The sequence below is a fragment of the Trypanosoma theileri genome (genome assembly GCF_002087225.1).
Source record: "Trypanosoma theileri isolate Edinburgh chromosome Unknown TM35_Tth_31_V1, whole genome shotgun sequence".
NCBI lineage: Eukaryota > Euglenozoa > Kinetoplastea > Trypanosomatida > Trypanosomatidae > Trypanosoma > Trypanosoma theileri.
In genome coordinates, this window is record NW_021639873.1 from 108,815 (window position 1) to 127,902 (window position 19,088).

Sequence of the window (19,088 nt, forward strand, 5' to 3'; positions counted from 1 at the left end):
GTTTTTTTTTTTTTTTTTAGTTGTTTTGAAGTTCGAATAGAAGAAAAAAAATAATATCTTATACGGTGCCTAGTTTTAATAAGAATAGTTGATGTGTTCAAATATTTCGAAGTGAACAAGAATACATCTCCCTGCGATATGATGATGATGATACTATTAGTAGTAGTAGTAGTCGTAGTGATGGTGGGTACAGGTTTTTCACAATACACTCTTTTCATATATCAATGTGTTCTCTGTTGTTTATTTGTTTCTTTGTTTGTTTGTTTTTCTGGGATTTTTCTATTTGTTTTGATGTATTATAACTTGGAGTAGACTCTATATATATATATATATATATATATATATATATATATAGGGAGAGAGAAAAAGAGAACACAAGTCTAAGAAACAAAAAAAAAATACTTAAAGAAAAATAAAGAAGGGCAAACTGTCTTTCGTACCGTGTGTAGAAGATAATTGGCGGTGTCCCCGCCAGCGAGAGGAGGACGCGAATATACTTTGGACAGCACGTCGTCTTGCATTTCTCGCTGGTCGTGTAGATGAGGCCTACAGACTACTTCAAACACATGTACTGCAGGAGAAGAACTCATTTTCTGCACACCGGGAGTGGAAAGAGGCTGCCATGATACTTCTCTCACTTCACTCTCAATGTGATGTGGAGCAGTGGTGCTCATCTGGACTTTTACCTTTGCCAACACCAGATGCTCGTGCCACTGTTGGGAAAATGGATAGCTTGACGTATTATCATTGCATGCTTTTCTGGGCGAGACTCTCACGTCTGATTATTATACAGTCTCAGGAAGAAAAAGAAAAAGAAGAAGGAGGAGGAAAAGAGAGAAAGACTCTTCTTACACCTAAGGAAGCGAGTGAAACATTATATTTTATTCTGAATAACATCTGTTGTGTGCGGCTCACAGAGACACCACGTTGCCTTCCTATTTGGCGTCTCTTGCAGGAAATACTTGCGGAGTTGCTTTTATTAGGTAACAATGGTCTCAGCAACAACAGCAGCAGTAATAATAATAATAATATGAATGCTTCTTCTTCTTTTTTTGCAAGTAGTGTAGTGCAGCGTATGTCGGATTACCTCCGTTGTTATATCATTCGTTACTTGGAAATGCGTGATCGCCCGTTAGAAGGACAGTGTGGATTACTTCATTATCGAAGTATATTTCTGCGAGAGTTTGGAGGTATGAATGGTGGTGATAGTGTAAATATTGAAAAAGAAGTGGAACAGCAACTACCTATACTCTCTGCGAGTGATGTATGTAAGGCATTGCAAGAGTTGTGTGGTGGTGGTGTTGTTGATAGCTGTAATTCCATTGAGGAGATTTCCCTTGCCTCAAATAGTAATGTTAATGGTGATGATAATGATACTTGTGTTACTTGTACATCTACTGAGACTCCATTGGAGTTTTTTGTAAATCATTACTTCCTCCGCAGTTCTCCCGAAGCGTTTGATCGTGTTGGTAAGACAGAATAATAATATTTCTGTATCTTTTTCTCTCCATCTATTTATCTATTTATCTATTCTCACACATAAACATGCGTTTAAAGATGATTATACGGACACATGTCCAAAGACGAGAAAGCAAAAAAAAAAAAAAAAACTCTTTTGTTTGTTCCTTTCGTTTTTTTTTTTTTTTTTTTTTTTTGATTGATACACGTTTGAGAGTTCTATTGGAGAGGTCTGGTTCTTTGTGGTTTCTCGTTTTATCTAATTGCATGTTTCTTGTATGAGAATATGTGTTATACACATGTACTCTCTCACTATTTCTTTTTTTTCCTGTTTTTTTTTTTATTGTTATTTGGTTCGGTTGATCTAATACCTAATCAGTAGTGCAGTGTGGTGGGTCTCTTTAGTTTCGTTTCTTCGCTTTTAAGCATAGACACACTCACATACACACAGGGAGGGAGAGAAGGAGGAGAGAAAACGAGGTTGGTGGAAATATATATATATATACTCATACCCCGGCGGAGGAAACCCAAAGAAAGAAAGAAAGAAAGAAAAAACAAAATAAGAAGGAAAGGATAGTAGAAAGAAAGAGGGAGAAAGACACACGAAAAGTATGTTCACAGACAGTGCCGCGAGTGTTTCACCTGCCTTTGAAGATGTACTGCCGGAGGAGCCGCACACCACCGCCAAGCGGCGTGAGATCTGCCAATCATTTCAACACGGTAAATGTCGTCTCGGTGCGGCCTGTCCCGAACGCCACGTCCTCTCGCAATTCAAAACGATGCGATTGGAGGTGTGTAAACATTGGCTGCGTGGGGCCTGCGTGAATGGTGAGAATTGTCTCTACCTCCACGCCTATGATGATCGCTATGTGCCCGCGTGTGCCTTCTATCAACGCCTTGGGGAGTGCACAAACCCGGAGTGTCCCTTCCAGCACGTGGCGCAGGCACAACAGCAACAACAACAGCCGGAGTGTGCGGCGTATCGCCGTGGCTTCTGTCCACGTGGCCCGCAGTGTCATTTGCGGCATGTGCAGCGGGAGGCGTGTGTATATTATCTCGCCGGCTTCTGTCCACTTGGCCCACGTTGTCCCTTTGGACATCCCGTGCAGGAGTTGTACAACCGCAATGCGGTGGCGGAGCGGCTGCGGCAGCGAATGTTGATAGAACGTGCGGATGATCCCACATTTAATAAGAACGCGACATGTTATCGCTGCTTTGATCCTGGGCATCTCGCACCAAAGTGTCCTGGAGTCCAGAATGGTATTCTGCGACGACTCTTACTTACAGTGCAGGAACCTGGGGAGCAGTTGTACTTTCAGAGTGATGGGCGAACCACGCGGAAGTGTTGTTTTTTCTGTGGAGAAGAGGGACATGAGGTTCGGGATTGCCCGAAGAAGTCTAAGAGTCATCAAGGACATGCGTGGCATAATCATCGCCGTGGAGATATGGCTGGGAGGTGAAAAGAGCATCTTGTGTGATTCACTCCCATACATGCATACACATACATACAGGTGGTATTCCTTGTTGTTATTCTTATTGTTGTTATTGTCGTGTTTTTATTTATTTATTTTTGTTGTACGCGTTTGGTACTTCTCTGTACTATGGATTCTGTTTATTCTTGTTTATTTATTCTTTGTTTTTTTTTTTTTCATTCATTCTTTTTTTTTCTTTTGGTTTTTTTTTTTTCTTTGTTGGTATTATATATATTATATTATATATATATATATATATATATATTATATTTTTTATTATTCAAGACTTTTGCGTTCTGTCATGAGGCGCTGTGGTCTCTGTTATCGCCGGGTTGTACGGCGCTATTCCCATGGCACTAGTCAAACAGTACGAAAGCAGCAAGAAACAGCCATCACGGCAACTCTAACTGAGACTGAGAGAGAAGCTGCCGCCCTCGCATGTCGTCTCTTAGATAGACACCGACATAAACAACAACAAGAAAAAGAAAAAGAAAAAGAAGAACGCTTAACAGTAGACTCAGTGGGGTTGTTTAACCGAAAACCGGCTGTTGATGCTCTCACCGGTTATGGTAAGGCATTTGTTATGGCAAGCGTGGCACATGCCACAGATGCGTCTTCCACAAGTACGCAAGACTTAATAGATGCTACAGATAAAAAATGGGATACGTTAACACTACAGGGAAAAGTCTCCGCTGCACTTGGGGCTGCTAGTAATAAGGAGATTGCCCGTACGGTGGTACGAAGTGCACGTTCCATCTCATCTGTGCGGTTACCCAAGAAAACTCCATGTAATACAACTTCATTTGATCTTCTACTGCAACGATATGGGAGTGTGATACCAGACAAAAACAGCAGAAACAATAAAACTTCTTGTACACCTCATATTCCACGTGGTTGGCAGGTAAATGTTCATTCTACTATTATGCAGGGAAGAAGTACACTGCGGAGTGTACTCGCACGCAAGGAACGGTATGAACGTCGTGAGGAGTGGTCTCGTGTATGGAAATCTCAGTTACCAGATGAGATTGGTGATTCTATAGAAGTGGAAGGGGAAGGGAGTGTTGGAAGTAAACTCTTCAGTCAAACTAGCAACAACAACAACAATAGCAGCAGCAGCGATGAGAATAAGGAGAAGAAAAAGAATAACAAGAATAGAAATACCCCCAATCTCTGTCTCTCACCAGTTTTTCGTCGACACTTTCTTGACTTTGGTAGTCATTCACAGGGTCCATCGGCATTCCTCACAGATCCAGCGATGTATTACATGTTGAGCCATCTGCGTTTAACGGGTGAGGAATCACTTTTAGAAGTGCGCCGTAAAGCTGAGTCCCTTACCCACCGCTACAATGAGTATGCGAAGATTTCATGATTCCAACCTTTACCATAGACGTTTAGTTGGTTTCTTTCTTTCTTCCTTCCTTCCTTGTGGTTTGGTTTGGTATTCGTCTCTTCATACTTCTTATATTTTTTTCTCTCTCTCTTCATTTGGGCCAACTTGCAAAATCTTTCTCTCTTTCTTTATCTCTCACTTTCTTCTTTATGCTCGTTACAGCAGCTAAGAGTGTGGTAACGACAGTAGAGAGAGTGGGAGAAAAAAAAAAAAAAACGAGATAATGCAAACAAGAAAGCCTTCACATAGAGTGCCTTAAGAAGAAGAAGAAGGTGGGAAAACTCTTTCTGTTTCTTTTCCTTCTACTACTACTATTAACACTAATAGTAATAGTAATAGTAGTAGTACGAGTCACGTTAGAAGTAGAAACAGTAAGAAGAGAAGCCTTAATGGAAATGATGGTGGTTGAATGGTGTTAGACTAATTTTACTAAATTCACCCGCCGTGTCACCACATTTTTAATGTTTCCGTTTTCTCTCATTATTCCTTCTATGGCGTTTTTTTTTTTTTTTTTTTTTCTTTTTCTTTCTTTTTCAATCGTTACAGTCTTAGATGTCCACTTTCCTATTGTTGTTCATATATATCTATTTGTCTGTATATGAGTCTGTGTCTGTATTTCCTAATATGAATGCGGTTCTTTCTCTTTTTCTCTCTTAATATTTTAATATTACCGTTGATGTACAGTATTTACATTTTTGTTTTCCATTTCCACACAGTGAATATCAGCGTTAGAAGTGCACCTCTTGGCGCAGATTTTACATTGTGAAGTACATCCCTATTTTCAATTTATATATATATTTATATATATTTGTATATTTAATAAAAGGTATACTCTAGTAAGGGATGACTCAGGCCTCTACTTCCGTTCTCTCTAATTCCCCAAAGTTGTTTGAACAGCAGGACGGATTTGAAGATATTCGTGTTTCTATTGAACGCATTCAACTCCTGTTAGAACGTGGGGAGACACTTCTGTATGGTGAGGAGGTACAACGTGAACTCTTTCCCACATGTGCCTCTCACAATAATGCCGCCGTTGCCGCTGGAAATGGGAAAAACATATATCAACCAGAAGAGAAAAAGAAGAAGCCTCAATTTAAGCAGAACTCTCCGCAACAACAAAAACTAATGTATCAGAATGGTGGAAGTAAAGTACCACAGCAAGGAAGTTCACCTTTTAATGCTGATATTATGAATAAGAAAGATTATATGACACAACGAAGTGTATTAAGGAGAAAAAATGCAGATTCCTTAACCACAACACCACAGCAACAAAGTGTTTCCCCTGGAAATGGTGAATTATCTAAGAGTACCAATAGTAAATTATCAAAAAGTTCAAATCGCTCTGTTAAGTTAAAGCGACTAGGGAAGGATATGCATGAGTGTGATGATGATGATCGAGAGGATATCTCTATTGAGGAACTACTCGTGCGTATTCGTCGAGAATTGCAGGAATATCGCAGCAGGAACAATCATTCATTGCTCCGTAAATCCCCTATGGCACCTCACGCCTCGCTCTAATCTCCAGAAAAAAATAAAAGAAAAAAAAAAGAAAAAAGTATCATTGGAATTACTTAATGAATCCGGATTTATATCGGTGTAATTGAGTTTCTTTGAGTATGTACGATACTATATTATATATATATATATATATATATATATATATATATATATATCGTTTTTTTTTTTGCTGCTTATTATTACTTTTATTGGTATTAATGATTATTTTTGTTCTTCTTTCGTATATGTGCCTTCTTTTTTTTTTTTCTTTACATCTTTCTGGATGTGTGTATTTGGGCCTCTCTTCCATTTTTTTTTTTTTTTTTTGCTGCTTACTGGTTCGTCTGGTCTTGCTACATCTCAGGTGGTTTTCACTCTCTATCTATCTATCTAGCTGCTTATTTGTGGGTGTGTTGTTGTTGTTTCTTTTTTTTTGTTTTTTGTCTTGTTTTTGTTTTTTTTGTTCCTTGCTTTTAAATTGTCAGTGTCAAAGCATACAGGTAAAGCTAACTCCATTTGTGTAATCTTTACGGGTATGAGCTTACCAGAGTAATAGATTGATCTGACGTTGGTAAAGTACACGTAGTCTTCCTTTTCCCTTGTTTTTGTTCACTGATGTTTGTATAATGAACGGGATAAACCTTTGCTACCCACAGGAAATTATCAATCAGATAGTGGATTTTTGCATGCGTAACAATGTATAACCGAATAGGGGAAAAAAAGGAAATATATATATATATATAATTTATTTATATAGAGGTGTCTAAAGTTTGCATCTTAAGGAATAAGAAAAAGGAGAAGAAAGAATATCTTTAGCAAAAAAGAATTATACAGCTAAGGTTTCTAAAAATACATATTCTTGTATTGTATCTTCTTTATATACTGTATTCATATCATCTCTTAATAATTATATGAATGAATCTCCATTCCGTGGTGTATCACCAGGGTGTACTAAAAAAGACTGGGTGAACTAAAAAAAAAAAAAAGGAGGATACAATATAATGGAATCAGTAGTATCGTCCCTGTGTGTTGGGGTACTGTTCTAACTGATTGAATTTCTCGAAACATGGAGTAAAAGTAAAAGAATACAAGAAAGAAGAGAAACATCATATTGGATTATCTTTAATATTCTCTCTTTCTGTTATTGTTATTTTTCTCGATGATTATTATGCTGGTACTATTATTATTTGCTTCCATCACTTTATTCCCTCGTAACAGAATTTTTTCCATCAATGTGATTATTATTCTTACTATTACCAGCAGCAATACATAAATGATATAGACGTTTATATATATATATATATATATAAACCTTCTATCTATGAGGCTGTGTTCTTTAGTTCCCTATATTATTACTTGCTGTTTGATCTACTATTACTGTTGTTACCACTACTGTTATTATTATTATTATTATTATTACTCTTCGACATGTTTTCAATATTTCCTTTTTCTTTTCTTTTCTTACCGATATTCTACTTGTTAGGACTTGGATATTCTACGCCTTTCCACAACGAAACCGTTGGATTTGTACAAGTTATAATAAGAACACATTATTATAGAGGGGTTGATACTGTCAATACTTTAGTTTTTTTTTTCATTTAGTCTTAGTGTCTATTCCTGCCTTTGTCTTTCCTTCACTCCCAGTACATCACTCTCATTGCACCGAAAATAAGTAACTGAACGAGCAAGTAATATATATATATATATAGCTTATTTATAGTGTAGATACCCCTCTCTTCTGATTCCCACATACACACACACACACCCTTGGCCATTTAGTTCTTGTTACTCGTTTATTTGCGTGGTTTAATACAGGTGTCAGACGCGCTTGTATTTAAATAGCTTATATTTAGGCTTGCTTTTGGTTTCCTGTACGTATTTTTACATAGTTATTTGAGCAAATAAAAAAGAGTCCCAAACAACGGAACGAGCAAACGGCTGAGACACGATAGCTGCAATATAATTTTTATAAAAGGAGCGGTAAGAAAAATAAAATAAGGTTTCTGTCAGTAAGCATCGTGTTGGACTAGTTTTTTTTTTTTTTTCGTTTTTTGTTTTTGTTTTTTCGTTTTTAACCCTCTCCCATCTCCGTGACTACGCTGGGTGTTAAAGCAATCCAATCTAATTCAAACCTGAGACGACTGCGGAGCAGGTGAAGGGATAATGAAGCGGAGTTCATTCCAAGATGTCGAGAGGAAATCGGGTGAACTCGACCCGTCTATTCGACAGACGCAGGAGTTTGAGGATATTCGTTTTTCCATTTCTCGGATTGAGGAACTGCTGGAGCACGGTCAGTCCCTCCTCTACGATCAACATACTGAGAAAGGGGCGGTGGTGTCTCCTACCGTCTCCGACGGGGAGCCAACACTCAAGCGCGGGACGAGTTTCCCTTCCACAACATCACCCCAAGACGATCCACATGCGAAAAAGAAGGAAAGAAAAGGCTCGAAGATGACGGAGCGACCGGAGAAGGTACGACTGCGGACTGTGGGGATGGCCGGGCGGTCTCGTGGGGGGACTCCCGCTTCCTTCTCGCTGGGCCTGCGGCGGCCCGTTGCTCGTCGGCGGGGTACGGAAGGGGAAATGACGGCGCCGAGTGAAGACTCCGTCATGGAGGAAGTCTCCGTTGAGGAGCTGCGCCGACGCATTCATGCAGAGTTAGAGGAGTATCGCCGTCATGGTCCTTTGACGCAGTGGAAACCGCAACCGGTAGGAGGGGAACCTAGACAGCGGGTAGAGCGTGTAAACCCTCGGCGTCGAGGACAAAGATTGTATACTCCTTCAGTACGGAAAGAAATGAAACCGGTTACTCCACAAACAAAAGAGATTGCAACACGCGCTCCCAGGGGAGTGAACTCGTTTGGAGTTGCAAAAGGCAGTAACAATCATATCAATAATACCAACAATCATAACAAGAAGAATACTGTTGGCCTTCCCAATAGATCACCCAATACATTACGAGATGTACATCAGCAACAGCGACAGCAACAAAATCGTTCACCTGCATGGGAAAGGCTATATGATGATGCTGCCAGGATACGAGAGAAGAAACGGCAGAAGGAAATAGAGCGACAGAAGGAGGAATCTAATTACAAATTAAAAAAAAATCCATATGATCCTCATTCTTTAAGAAAACGATTTTCACTGAAAGTTGCATCAATGTCTACAGCAAGTCATTCAGTACCCCACAAAGAGTCACATCCATCTGTGCCGGTAGTCACAGAAAAAGGAAGGCGTGGGTTTGACATTAAAACGCCGTACCATAACACTCCGCAACAGACGCATAAGCTTGATGCTCCCGGTCGAATTTTCGCGCGTCGGCATGTAAAACCGCAAGAACCCCCACTCCAAAAACCAGAGGATAATGAGAAGGAATATGTGAATAGTGTGAATGAACCGTTACATTCAGGAAGTCCTCTCCACACTGAGGCAGATGATTCATGTGTAGAAGAAAATGTTGTCATTAATAAAAATGAGGTGCAAAAGAGTGTGGAAACCCCAGATGTTGAACCAGATACGAAAGCAATTACCAATAATCTGGTCAAGTCTCCAATGCATAGTGTTACCTCAGAAGAAGATATTTTAAATCAGTCTGGAGCTTCAAAGACCTCTTCAGAACGATTGGGTGCGGCATCATTATTAGCATCCAGTGATGAGGTTTGGGAATTGCCTTTGCGAAACCCGCGTGAGGCAACCTCAACACCGATTCCTGTCATAGTCAGACCCCTCGATCTACGGGCACTAAGAAAGTGACCATGTAAAGGAACGCGAGGAGGAAGAAAAAGAAAAAAAAAAAGGTAAAAAGAATATTCAACAACAAAAAAAAAAAGAAGTGGAGGAAGAGACAAGTAATGGTGGGAGGGGAGACTCCATATTCCTCTAAACACTTCTTGTTTTGCATTGCGGGGGAGGAAAGAGATTGTGATATGCTACAGTTTGTAGCCATATTCCTTCTGAAGGAAGTTTTTTTCTCTGTGTTGTTTGATGGTTGTTGTTGTTGTTGTTGTTGTTCTTGTTATTGTTATCGTTTCTATCTTTTTTTCTGAATCCGTTTTTTTTCCCCTTCCTTGGTTGCTTTTTTTTTTTCTTTTTGGAAAGAGAGAAGAAAAAAAAAATCCAAAAAAAAAAGGAAGAAAAAAAAAATAAAGCAAATAGAGGATGAACCGTACTCGTGCTCTCTCTTTTTTTTGGAAAAGCAAGAGGGACCCCAATGTCCCAAAGACATTTGCTGCAATCCCGCAAAAAATGCCATACCATGCAAAATTGGAAGAAGGTAAGACCTACTATTGGTGCGCATGCGGACTCAGTAAGAAGCAACCCTTTTGCGATGGTGCTCATAAGGCGTATAATGAAGAACATGACACCAAATTGGGTCCTGTGAAATTTACAGCCCCAAAGACCAAGAAATACTTATTATGTGGGTGTAAAAACACACTTAATAAACCGTATTGCGATCTCTCTCATATTGGGGTTGCCTTTCGTTCCTTTTTAGGATCAAAAGAGTAAAGGAACGAGAGAAAAAGAAAAAGAAATGGTGTGCCCTTTTATGTCCCCAGAAAAGTGGTTTTATGATATGCGACCATCTTCAGTAGATAGAATCTCTTCGCCTGGTTTGGGTTGTACGTGTGTGTGGGGTGTGGGGTGTTGTTTTGTTGTTTATTTATTTGCTGCTGTTTCTATGTTGAAATGTCATTATCTATGATCGTCTTCGTTGAATATTGTTGGTGTTACTTAAATTCTTACTTTTAAGTTTTTTAAAAAAGAAAAAATGATCTAGCGCGCGAGAATATTTGGTACCACAAAGGGTCAAATCGAACTTTTCTATTCTGCTGAGTTTGTTTCTACAGTATTCGTTTGTGTGTGTGTGTGTGTGTGTGTTTCTTTCTTTGTTTATTACGGAAAAAAAAATCCGAGAAACTCTTTCCAAACGTACCCTTTCCCCTTTCTTTTCACTCCAAAAACGCAACCAGGCACAAAGGAAGCGACACAACAGATATTCAAATAAAGGGAGAGAGGGTGGGAGAGACATGCAGCCCGGCACCGCGATACCCGAAGGAAAACGCAGCCCGACGCCCCCCGGTCGTTGTTTGTTTGTTTCCTTTTTTTTTTATTTCCTTTCAAACGGCTGTGGGGGCCCTGCAAATCACCAACCGCCCCTTTCGAGGGACGATTCCCCCGAGCAACCCCCAAGGAAATCCGGTCAAAACAACGAAAACAAGAGACCTTCCGGCGTTAGTCTGCCCCACGTGTGGCCACCAGTGCGTATGAGTAAATCAGGCCTGACTCCACACCGAATGTCACGACACGGGTATCAACCTGTTCGCGCGCACACCAGCCATCGTGATGAATGCGAAGAAACAGCACTGCACCTCTTGAGTTGCCCCACTCTTCACCCACTGCGAGTTCAATTTGCGATAGTTGATGATGTACCCCTGATGAAACTATGTTTTTCTAAGCGGTTAGCACAGTTCCTTATTGCGGTGGAGCGGAACTACACTATGCCACAGTTTTCACAACCAAGAATCCCTACACAGCCCACCTCCCCCTCTGTAAGGCCTCCCCACCCCTCTAAAATCAGCGACGAGCTCGAATATGGAAACCTTGATAGAAGAGTACGCTCAAGAAGTCTGCCGCCGACCCAAGAAGCAACAAAATAAATAGGAGTTTATTGAGGCCAATCCATCAGAAAAAATTGAAATAACAAAAAATAATACCAAAAGGAGACTTGAGGATGGGTTCTGAGTAAGAAAAGTGAGAGTAGAGAGATCTGGTTGGGTTTACTTGATCAGATTTCTCGCAGACTGGTTCTCTCGTATGGGAACGGGCTACAACAAAAATCATATTACAAGAGCTTGAGGATCCTATAAAATAAAGGGATGTTCTTCTTCGGAGCCACTCGTAAGCCAGTAACTAGGTGCTCTACGGTGTACGGTTGATAGCCGTACCATTGGAGTAATATCCATAAAGAAAAGAAAAGAAAAAAAAAACTTAATCCACTCTACCTTTTTTTTCTTTTTACAAGGGTTTGTTGGGGTGGCGAACACTGCTCCCAACAGGGGTCGAACCTGTGACCTTGGGCTTATTAGACCCACGCTCTAACCGACTGAGCTATAGGAGCCCCAAGCGAAAGAAGGATTGAAGAACGCGGGTGATTTTCTATTCTTTTATTATCCTTTCTTTTGAGGGGGTGCCCAGCCGAAAAAAAAAAAACAAACATCAGGAGAAACCAAAACAAACACTGCCCCTTAAGAAAAGCAAGGGTCAAGGACGTTCGCACGAGCCATCGCGCAAAACACGCTCAGGAGAATTCAACGGCGGCCTACGAAGTCAAGAAAAACGAGTTAAGGATGTAAGGCAATTATTTGAAAAATGAAAAACTTTTCAAAACCCTCCTTTTGCGGATGCCCCACCAGAACCGTCACTTTCCACAACCCCATCGGAACAACGAACCAATTTCCCCGCGGCACCGCCCCTCGTCCGAACGCCATGGGGCCGGCAGGAGACCACAAACAACCAAGGCCAGAAGAAAAGAACGCCGTTCCCCAAGCGGCGGGGTGTGGTTTGTTTTGCGTTCCGGAATGTTTTTTGGGGCTGCCGCGACCATCCGGAGCGCACCAGGGACCGATTTCAAGATAACCCCCGCAATCCTGCAAGACGCATGGCCGGCACGCAGCGCTACTGATTTTCCCAAAGAATTTCCGGCGAGACAAGAGCCGCCCCAAAAGAGGAAAACAAAACATTCCAAGAAGTTGCGGCGTCCCCTTTTCTACAAAAACACGTTCCCTCCTTCGAAAAAAAAAATTTCCCATGGGCAGGGGCGCGCGCTTCTTTTATTTCCGGGCGTTCTATAAACCAAACGGCTTGTGACAACGCCGTGGGGGCTGGAGCCAGAAAAGCCGTGGAGAAAAAAAAAGAAGACGGACGAATGATTTATCCTCGGGGCGTGCGTTCGGGTCTGTTGCCCTCCTGGGCTCCCTAAAAGCGTCTTGGGTGACTTTTTTGGATTTGGGAAAGGGTCATTAATTTTTCCAAACGCGCGTGGCCTTTGTTAAACGCGTTGGGTTGGCGAACTGCATTTTTGCTTGAAAGGAAAACTTCCCTCCAGTAGGGATGGGGGTGGCAGGTTGGTGGGCCACCCCTTCCTCCAAATATTTTCATTACAACAGTGGCCCTGAACCCTTGAAGTTGGCCAAGGGGCACTTTATAGTTTTTCTTTTTTTCTCCCCCAAAAGAAATCTTGTGAGAGGCCCCACTTCCAATCAAAAGGTTGGAAAAGTTAAAGGGAATAAAATTCGAAAACAGAAATTAAGATTATACACAAAAGGTTCCCAAGTGGAAAAAAAAAAACGAACAGAGGACGAATCCTATTTTGGGGTTCTTTCTACGCCTTAATAATAATAATAAATTTGCATACTCAAAGTGCAACTGGCGTCCCGCAATAGATTTCATTTGCGCCTTCCAACAGGATAGTAAAGCTCCAAAGTTTTTTGAGTCAATAAAGATTGAATCATTCTTGCTTATAGCAACCCTTATACCCAGATATAGAGTTTTTTTCGCAGAGCCATAAATCCATATTTTAACAGACGTTACAGTTCTTTCAAAGTTAAATGTGTGCAAAAGAAAAAGGGTGAGGAATTTATAATACCTATAATCCTAGTATTCTGTTCTCATTTTTTTTTAACCTTCTGTAAAAAGAAAAAAAAAAAAATCATACTCTTTGAAACGAATTGCAATTCTAAAAATAGAGTAGATGACATCGAATTTCAACATTTGAAACCTACCGATTCAATATGAGCGGCAAGTTTTCCAGCCTCTGCAAAAAAAAAAAAATAACCTCCCTCTAATCTCTCTGTGGGAGGTTAGACTTGTTTACACAAATGAAATAAGAAATATCGAAACTAAAAATAAAATTACAGTTTTTTATTTCCAGAAGATTTGCTAAACAAAAGAGTTCTTCACTTAGCATCGGCTGGCAGTCCTACACCCTTTGTGTTGGAGAATATTTCAAAACTTTGGCGTAATGTTCCGCAGTCTCCGTTTAGACTGTGATATATATTTTTTATAGCGTTAGAGAAACGCCAAAGAAATGGCTAACGTTTTCGGAAACGACCCGTAGAGATTTGAAGGAAATAAATAAAAAAGGAAAAGGTTTAATAATTGATGAAAGTCTTTTGGTTTTTTTTTTTTTATTTTCCCGCCTTCTTCGAATACGTGGGCGGCGGCTCCCATGAAAAAAGACTCTCTCCGGGGACCCTGCCAGCGCCCGGATGTTTTTTATTTTTTTGGAAAGTGACGTTTCTGTTGTTTCTGGGAAATCGCTTCTGTGTGTCGAACCGGGTCGGTTCTGCTTCGGTTCCGTTTGTTGTGCTTTGGGCCGGTGCCCGTGGGTGTTTTTTACTTTTAGGACTCCATAGCTTCTGCTTGGGCCCGTGGGCCGAACCGTTTTGGAAACACAAGCCTTTATCTTTGTTTTTTTTTTTCTGAAAAGTGATAAAAACATTTATTTTTCAAAGAATTCACCTTTTGAAAAATTCGCCAATGTTTCCCCCCATGTTCTTTTAATGGGCCGGGCTTGCCCTGATTCGCTTTACGTGCGGGAAGATTTTTTTTTTTTTTTGGTGGCGTTTTTTCTTCCGACGTTATTCCGGAATCCACCCCCTCGCTCGCGCAGCCTGGAGGGTTAAGGGGTCACAGGCTTTGCTGAAGAAAGGGCTGGCAGCCCAAAGGGTTTTACCAATATTACAAGTTTCTGTGCTGCAGCGCCGCGGTGGATGTCCGCAGGGTTTGGTTGGGCCGCAAAAGGGGTCTGTCATCAAACAACCGCGGCGACCGCCACCAGCACCCACACACCCTCCCAACCCCACCGGGGATTCAAAGGAAAATAACCAAAGCCTTGCTTTACCCCTTAAAGAAGATAAGAGGGAAGAAAAATAAAGAAAATATGCCACTTTGTTGTCTTAAACCATCCGTTTCGCAATGCATATATAAATCACGATACTTTTTCCCCTCCATGGCCGTTCCCCCAAATAAAAGCCAGAACTGACGAAAATGGAAGTGCTAAGAAGCCCCTTTTAACCCGGCTTCCGCTCTCCCCATCACAAGTTTCACATCCTTTAAACACTTTCATATCGCCGCGGTTTGCCATCTAGATATGCCGTCCGCAGGATTGCCCCCCGACGCGACGTAACCCCAAGTGACTCGTATTCCGCGCGGGCACAAAACTTTCTATCTATGCCCTTGTCCTCCGTCACTAACGCCAGCGATTGCGTGTTTTCTTTTTTCATAATATGCATTAGAGCTTTATTGTCTATGCAAATGTACAAAGACCCAGTTAAATACGTTTTAAAACTACATAATGCGAGAAGAACCGGGCGCACTTCTGCTTGGGATATCATTTGCGGTGCGAATGCTCCCACGCACCGCCTGCCGCCAAAACCTCCCCTGAACCCTTCAATAACAACAAGTTCCCCATCCGTACATGGATGTGTCTGTTACCAGCGTTGTTGGTGGATGGCAAGTGCTGCAGTGGGTAAACTGGCTCGTTTGTTAACAATCTTTTGAGCCAATTTTGCCCAATGTCCCTCGCATTTGGGGATAAACTTCTCTAGCCTTATGGCCGTATTAAACCTCGATTTGAACATGACAATCGTCGACGCACTATTTTTAAGAAAAAATAATAAGGGAAAAAAGATTCCCCCACGCCCTCTGCCCCGCACATCGCGGGTGAAACTGTGCTCTCCTATTCTTCAACTTTTGAGTGTACCAATAGTGGTGCTTCTTGCAACCTCTTTATTCTCTTTTTCCTTAAAGAAACCGTGTTTTCCTTGTGGTTAAAGTGTGCTCCCTATGAAATCATATTCCTTTGTTTTTAACTGTTGTTCCTCAATAGTGGCACCGCAGCGTTGCGTGTTATGCAAGATTTTCTTTCCCCACACTTCCACCTTTTTGTGTGGACCACTTATTCGGATGTTATCAATCCAAACGTGTATGTGTAAATCTTTTGGTGCAGCGTACTGTGGCATTACCAGTGCCGGATCACCAGCCAGAACTCTTGTAATGGTATTTAAAATACCAGGACTACATTTATAGCCCATAGGAAGGCGAGTTAACCTGACGAGTTCTCCTTATTCCGTGTGGCAACGGAAATTTGCGCGCATGTTCTCTGGCAGAGCCACCTGGAAAAATGATGCCTTTAAATCAAATAAAGTTGCAGTTTCGTCGCAAACTACATCCAGGTACCGGGAAATGCGTCCCAGAGGAACATCAGCCTCATAATAATCCTGAGTGTTATTTTCTCTTGGCAAAGCAATGAATCGCCTTCTCTGCCCGGAGGGTTTTCCCTCCACTACCGTAAACGGTACTACCCATCCTGCGGTTGGGTGTGATGAAGCTGTACAAATAATTCCCGCTTCCTTCATACGCTGCGCATCAGCGTTGTTAATTCTTAAATTGGATTCACGCCGTCTGGCGTGTAACTCGGGTTTCTGCATAATATTCCACACCTCGTCCCAACGCCTCCTGGCCCTTTGTTCGGACGTCCTCTAATCCAATGGGTGGACGGTGTTCCAACGTCTATTTGTTGCAACGGCAATTGTGCTTCTTCATCTTTTGATGTCACTCTGTTGCGGTGTGATCGTTGAAGCATTTTGTGCCCTTTGAAGGGGGCGCAGGAATGTTGTCTTGTAAATTCTATTAATTCCCATTTTGCTGCTGCCAATTTTTCCAAATGTTTTGCATCAATGATCTTAGGTGGGCGGGGTTGTTGATTGTTGCGGCCCAATGGCCCAGATAACGCGCCGTGCTTCGCGGGAGTTCCGTGGGATCCGCGTGTTTCCCCTGCCGTGTTCGCAATCGTGGGTTGGGATCGTGTTCAATTTTTTTTTTTTTTTTGGCTTGTAAAGTTCTTTTTGCAAAGTGACATGGCGCGTAGAGCTATAATGCCCAATACGGCCACAACTGAAACATCGTGCCTTGCTGGATGGTGGTGGTGATGCCGAATGTTTCTTCTGACACTTCATGGTAGCCTGTATGAAGGATTATCCTCTTTTTTGAGGCCCAACGATGGCCCCCGAATGTCCCGCATCCTCGCCCCCGGAAGGCCCTTAACCGTTTGTATTGCCCGTGCCTTTGCGCAGAGCCATCATCCCATTTGAACCCGTTGCGCCGCCACCCCTTCACTACGAACAAGGCGCGTCCATTGCAGAAAATCGCCCCATGCCTCGCCATAATCTGGGGAAGGGTTCGCCGGCATGGGAAAAACTTTTCCCGGCATGCGGTCACCAATTGGCTGGGTGATATCCCCCTCAAATAATCCATTATTCCTTCAAAAGTACGGATTCGCTCCTCTGGCCTGAAGCCGCCGTTCCTTGCTGGCAGTCGGGGCCCCTGTGTTCCCCTGAAATCCCAATTTTAGGCCATTCCTAGTGCGCCATTGGTGCCTTATCCCATTTCCATGGGATTTGTGATAAATCAATGGTTTTGTTGAGGGTGTTATGGGAATTCCGGCATTTGTCTTACGCCGCGCTTGTATTGGGATGCTCCTGCGCTATTTGTTGCAGCAATTTCACCGCCTGAATCTCTCTTTGAACGAGTTGCTGTAGTGCTGCCGCGGGTTGTGCTTGCTTTTCTCCCAGTTGCTTCTGAGTCGCCCGCGATTGTGGACGCATTTTTCTCATTTGTGTTGTTGACCCAGGGGTTTAATGGCAAATTTGTGTCATTTGTCTTTGCATCTCCTGGACCTGTACATTTGTATTGGTCATATAATAGTGATTTTTTTTCTTCCACTGCCGCCCATTCGAAACTGAAGTGCGCGAGTGCTTTCTTAAAAGCTTGTTGAAAATCTGTATTTCGTGCCATAGTGAAGCCAATCATGAGGTGGTGGCACAAGGTCGCACAATTCATGGATGTATTTGGCTCCATTTTTACCACAATCTAGACGAAATTCAAATGCAAAAGCCGTAGGGGCGTCATGGGTCACAAAAACTGCGAACGCCTGCGTGCTAGTCTGCCGCTGTGCCGTTAAGTAAGGCAGGTAGTTCGTACTTGACATTTTCCTTGCTTATTAAATTACTTTATTCGGAAACTAACGTTTGAGAGAGTGTGAAGGGGCAAATTCCTATTAACGTAATACTCGTTCTTTATTTTCTCAACCCGTCTCAAAGAAAAAGCGAAAAAAGTTATTCTTTTGCTTTTTTACCGCAACAAACCCAGCATAACGTGATTTTGTCCATTTCAAACTATGCAATTGCAAACCAGACGTTTTTTAAAGGTTCTTCAAGGGTTTTTTCTCTCTACTTGCTGCTGTGTCTGGGGGGATTTTTTCAATGTCACGGAACCATTCATGGAATAACTGAAATGGTCCAAAGATTTATTTAGAATTTCAAATGCAAAAATAAGAAGAAACCAATTTGGAATTGTTAATTATTTTCAAAATACCTTTTGAGTTTTTCGCCTATTATGTACTTTTTATTTCATTTAATATAAATTCCATTTTATTTTATTCTTCTTTTCAGATACGGAGCGACATTTGCAACGTTAGAGAAACTTAATAATAGCAGTTAAACTATAATTTTTTTTGTTTTCTTTTGCATGGACTCCGAAAGTCGCCTTCAATTATTGCATTTTTTATGTAAGATCTCTGGGTGGTGCGTATTTCTCGCGGAGAAAGGTGCAAAGGAATCTTTGGTTAGTATATTTCAATGCCCCCAGAATGCATGGCAAGTTGGTTCCTGCAGTAAGAAGCCTTTCATTGCTTTCTTGAGAAAGGGATATTGTTTTCTTTTCCAAACAATTAAAAAGAAAATGTGAAAACAGTAATATGTCCAGAATGTCCGTTTCAGTCCCCAGGGGAAAGGAAAACTGAAACCGTATGCCGCAGCAACTTGTATCAGTTTTTTTCCTGGGTTCGCCGCGGGGGTAGACCACGCAGGCAAAGAGAAAATAGAATTTCCTATCCAAAGATGATTTTCAGCCAAAGGTTAAAGAAGCCTTTCGACCATTCCCGGGCAAAACACCGGCGCCTTTGTTTGTGCCGGCCTTCCTTCGTGGACCCTTTAACCTTTCCAGGTCATGAAACTGGTAGGAAAACAGCGTCTAGAGAGCAGTCGCCCCACCCACACACCCAGCGGAGATCCTGCAGATTTGAGTTTTTTTTTCTGGGCGTCCGTGCGCGCACCACATTCTAGGAGAAACGGGTGTTTTGGGAGACGTTCGGCAGCCCCTCGCCAGAGAGTTCTTGATGCTGCCGGTGGTTGCGGGTTGGACTTCTGCGG

The 19,088-nt window shown here is 41.8% G+C and overlaps 10 protein-coding genes across 10 annotated transcripts; 7 read left to right on the plus strand and 3 right to left on the minus strand.

The window, feature by feature from the left end:
* Positions 1-622: 622 nt before the first annotated feature.
* Positions 623-1,483, plus strand: TM35_000311360 (uncharacterized protein; the record flags this gene model as incomplete). The annotated part of the gene is made up of 1 exon (XM_029028617.1): positions 623-1,483. The coding sequence occupies one exon, from the start codon at positions 623-625 to the stop codon at positions 1,481-1,483; it is 861 nt and encodes a 286-aa protein (XP_028880016.1).
* Positions 1,484-2,069: 586 nt separating this feature from the next.
* TM35_000311370 (putative cleavage and polyadenylation specificity factor 30 kDa subunit) lies at positions 2,070-2,918 on the plus strand (the record flags this gene model as incomplete). Its single annotated transcript, XM_029028618.1, has 1 exon — positions 2,070-2,918. One exon carries the CDS (start codon positions 2,070-2,072, stop codon positions 2,916-2,918), a length of 849 nt encoding a protein of 282 aa, XP_028880017.1.
* Positions 2,919-3,231: 313 nt separating this feature from the next.
* TM35_000311380 (uncharacterized protein) lies at positions 3,232-4,299 on the plus strand (the record flags this gene model as incomplete). The annotated part of the gene is made up of 1 exon (XM_029028619.1): positions 3,232-4,299. One exon carries the CDS (start codon positions 3,232-3,234, stop codon positions 4,297-4,299), a length of 1,068 nt encoding a protein of 355 aa, XP_028880018.1.
* An 864-nt stretch (positions 4,300-5,163) lies between these two features.
* Positions 5,164-5,838, plus strand: TM35_000311390 (uncharacterized protein; the record flags this gene model as incomplete). The annotated part of the gene is made up of 1 exon (XM_029028620.1): positions 5,164-5,838. The coding sequence occupies one exon, from the start codon at positions 5,164-5,166 to the stop codon at positions 5,836-5,838; it is 675 nt and encodes a 224-aa protein (XP_028880019.1).
* Positions 5,839-7,980: 2,142 nt separating this feature from the next.
* On the plus strand, positions 7,981-9,570 carry TM35_000311400 (uncharacterized protein; the record flags this gene model as incomplete). Its single annotated transcript, XM_029028621.1, has 1 exon — positions 7,981-9,570. The coding sequence occupies one exon, from the start codon at positions 7,981-7,983 to the stop codon at positions 9,568-9,570; it is 1,590 nt and encodes a 529-aa protein (XP_028880020.1).
* A 405-nt stretch (positions 9,571-9,975) lies between these two features.
* TM35_000311410 (glutamate synthase domain protein) lies at positions 9,976-10,323 on the plus strand (the record flags this gene model as incomplete). The annotated part of the gene is made up of 1 exon (XM_029028622.1): positions 9,976-10,323. The coding sequence occupies one exon, from the start codon at positions 9,976-9,978 to the stop codon at positions 10,321-10,323; it is 348 nt and encodes a 115-aa protein (XP_028880021.1).
* A 758-nt stretch (positions 10,324-11,081) lies between these two features.
* TM35_000311420 (Tbingi protein) lies at positions 11,082-11,474 on the plus strand (the record flags this gene model as incomplete). Its single annotated transcript, XM_029028623.1, has 1 exon — positions 11,082-11,474. The coding sequence occupies one exon, from the start codon at positions 11,082-11,084 to the stop codon at positions 11,472-11,474; it is 393 nt and encodes a 130-aa protein (XP_028880022.1).
* Positions 11,475-15,941: 4,467 nt separating this feature from the next.
* TM35_000311430 (uncharacterized protein) lies at positions 15,942-16,307 on the minus strand (the record flags this gene model as incomplete). The annotated part of the gene is made up of 1 exon (XM_029028624.1): positions 15,942-16,307. One exon carries the CDS (start codon positions 16,305-16,307, stop codon positions 15,942-15,944), a length of 366 nt encoding a protein of 121 aa, XP_028880023.1.
* A 442-nt stretch (positions 16,308-16,749) lies between these two features.
* Positions 16,750-17,133, minus strand: TM35_000311440 (uncharacterized protein; the record flags this gene model as incomplete). Its single annotated transcript, XM_029028625.1, has 1 exon — positions 16,750-17,133. One exon carries the CDS (start codon positions 17,131-17,133, stop codon positions 16,750-16,752), a length of 384 nt encoding a protein of 127 aa, XP_028880024.1.
* Positions 17,134-17,307: 174 nt separating this feature from the next.
* TM35_000311450 (uncharacterized protein) lies at positions 17,308-17,736 on the minus strand (the record flags this gene model as incomplete). The annotated part of the gene is made up of 1 exon (XM_029028626.1): positions 17,308-17,736. One exon carries the CDS (start codon positions 17,734-17,736, stop codon positions 17,308-17,310), a length of 429 nt encoding a protein of 142 aa, XP_028880025.1.
* Between the last annotated feature and the right edge of the window lie 1,352 nt (positions 17,737-19,088).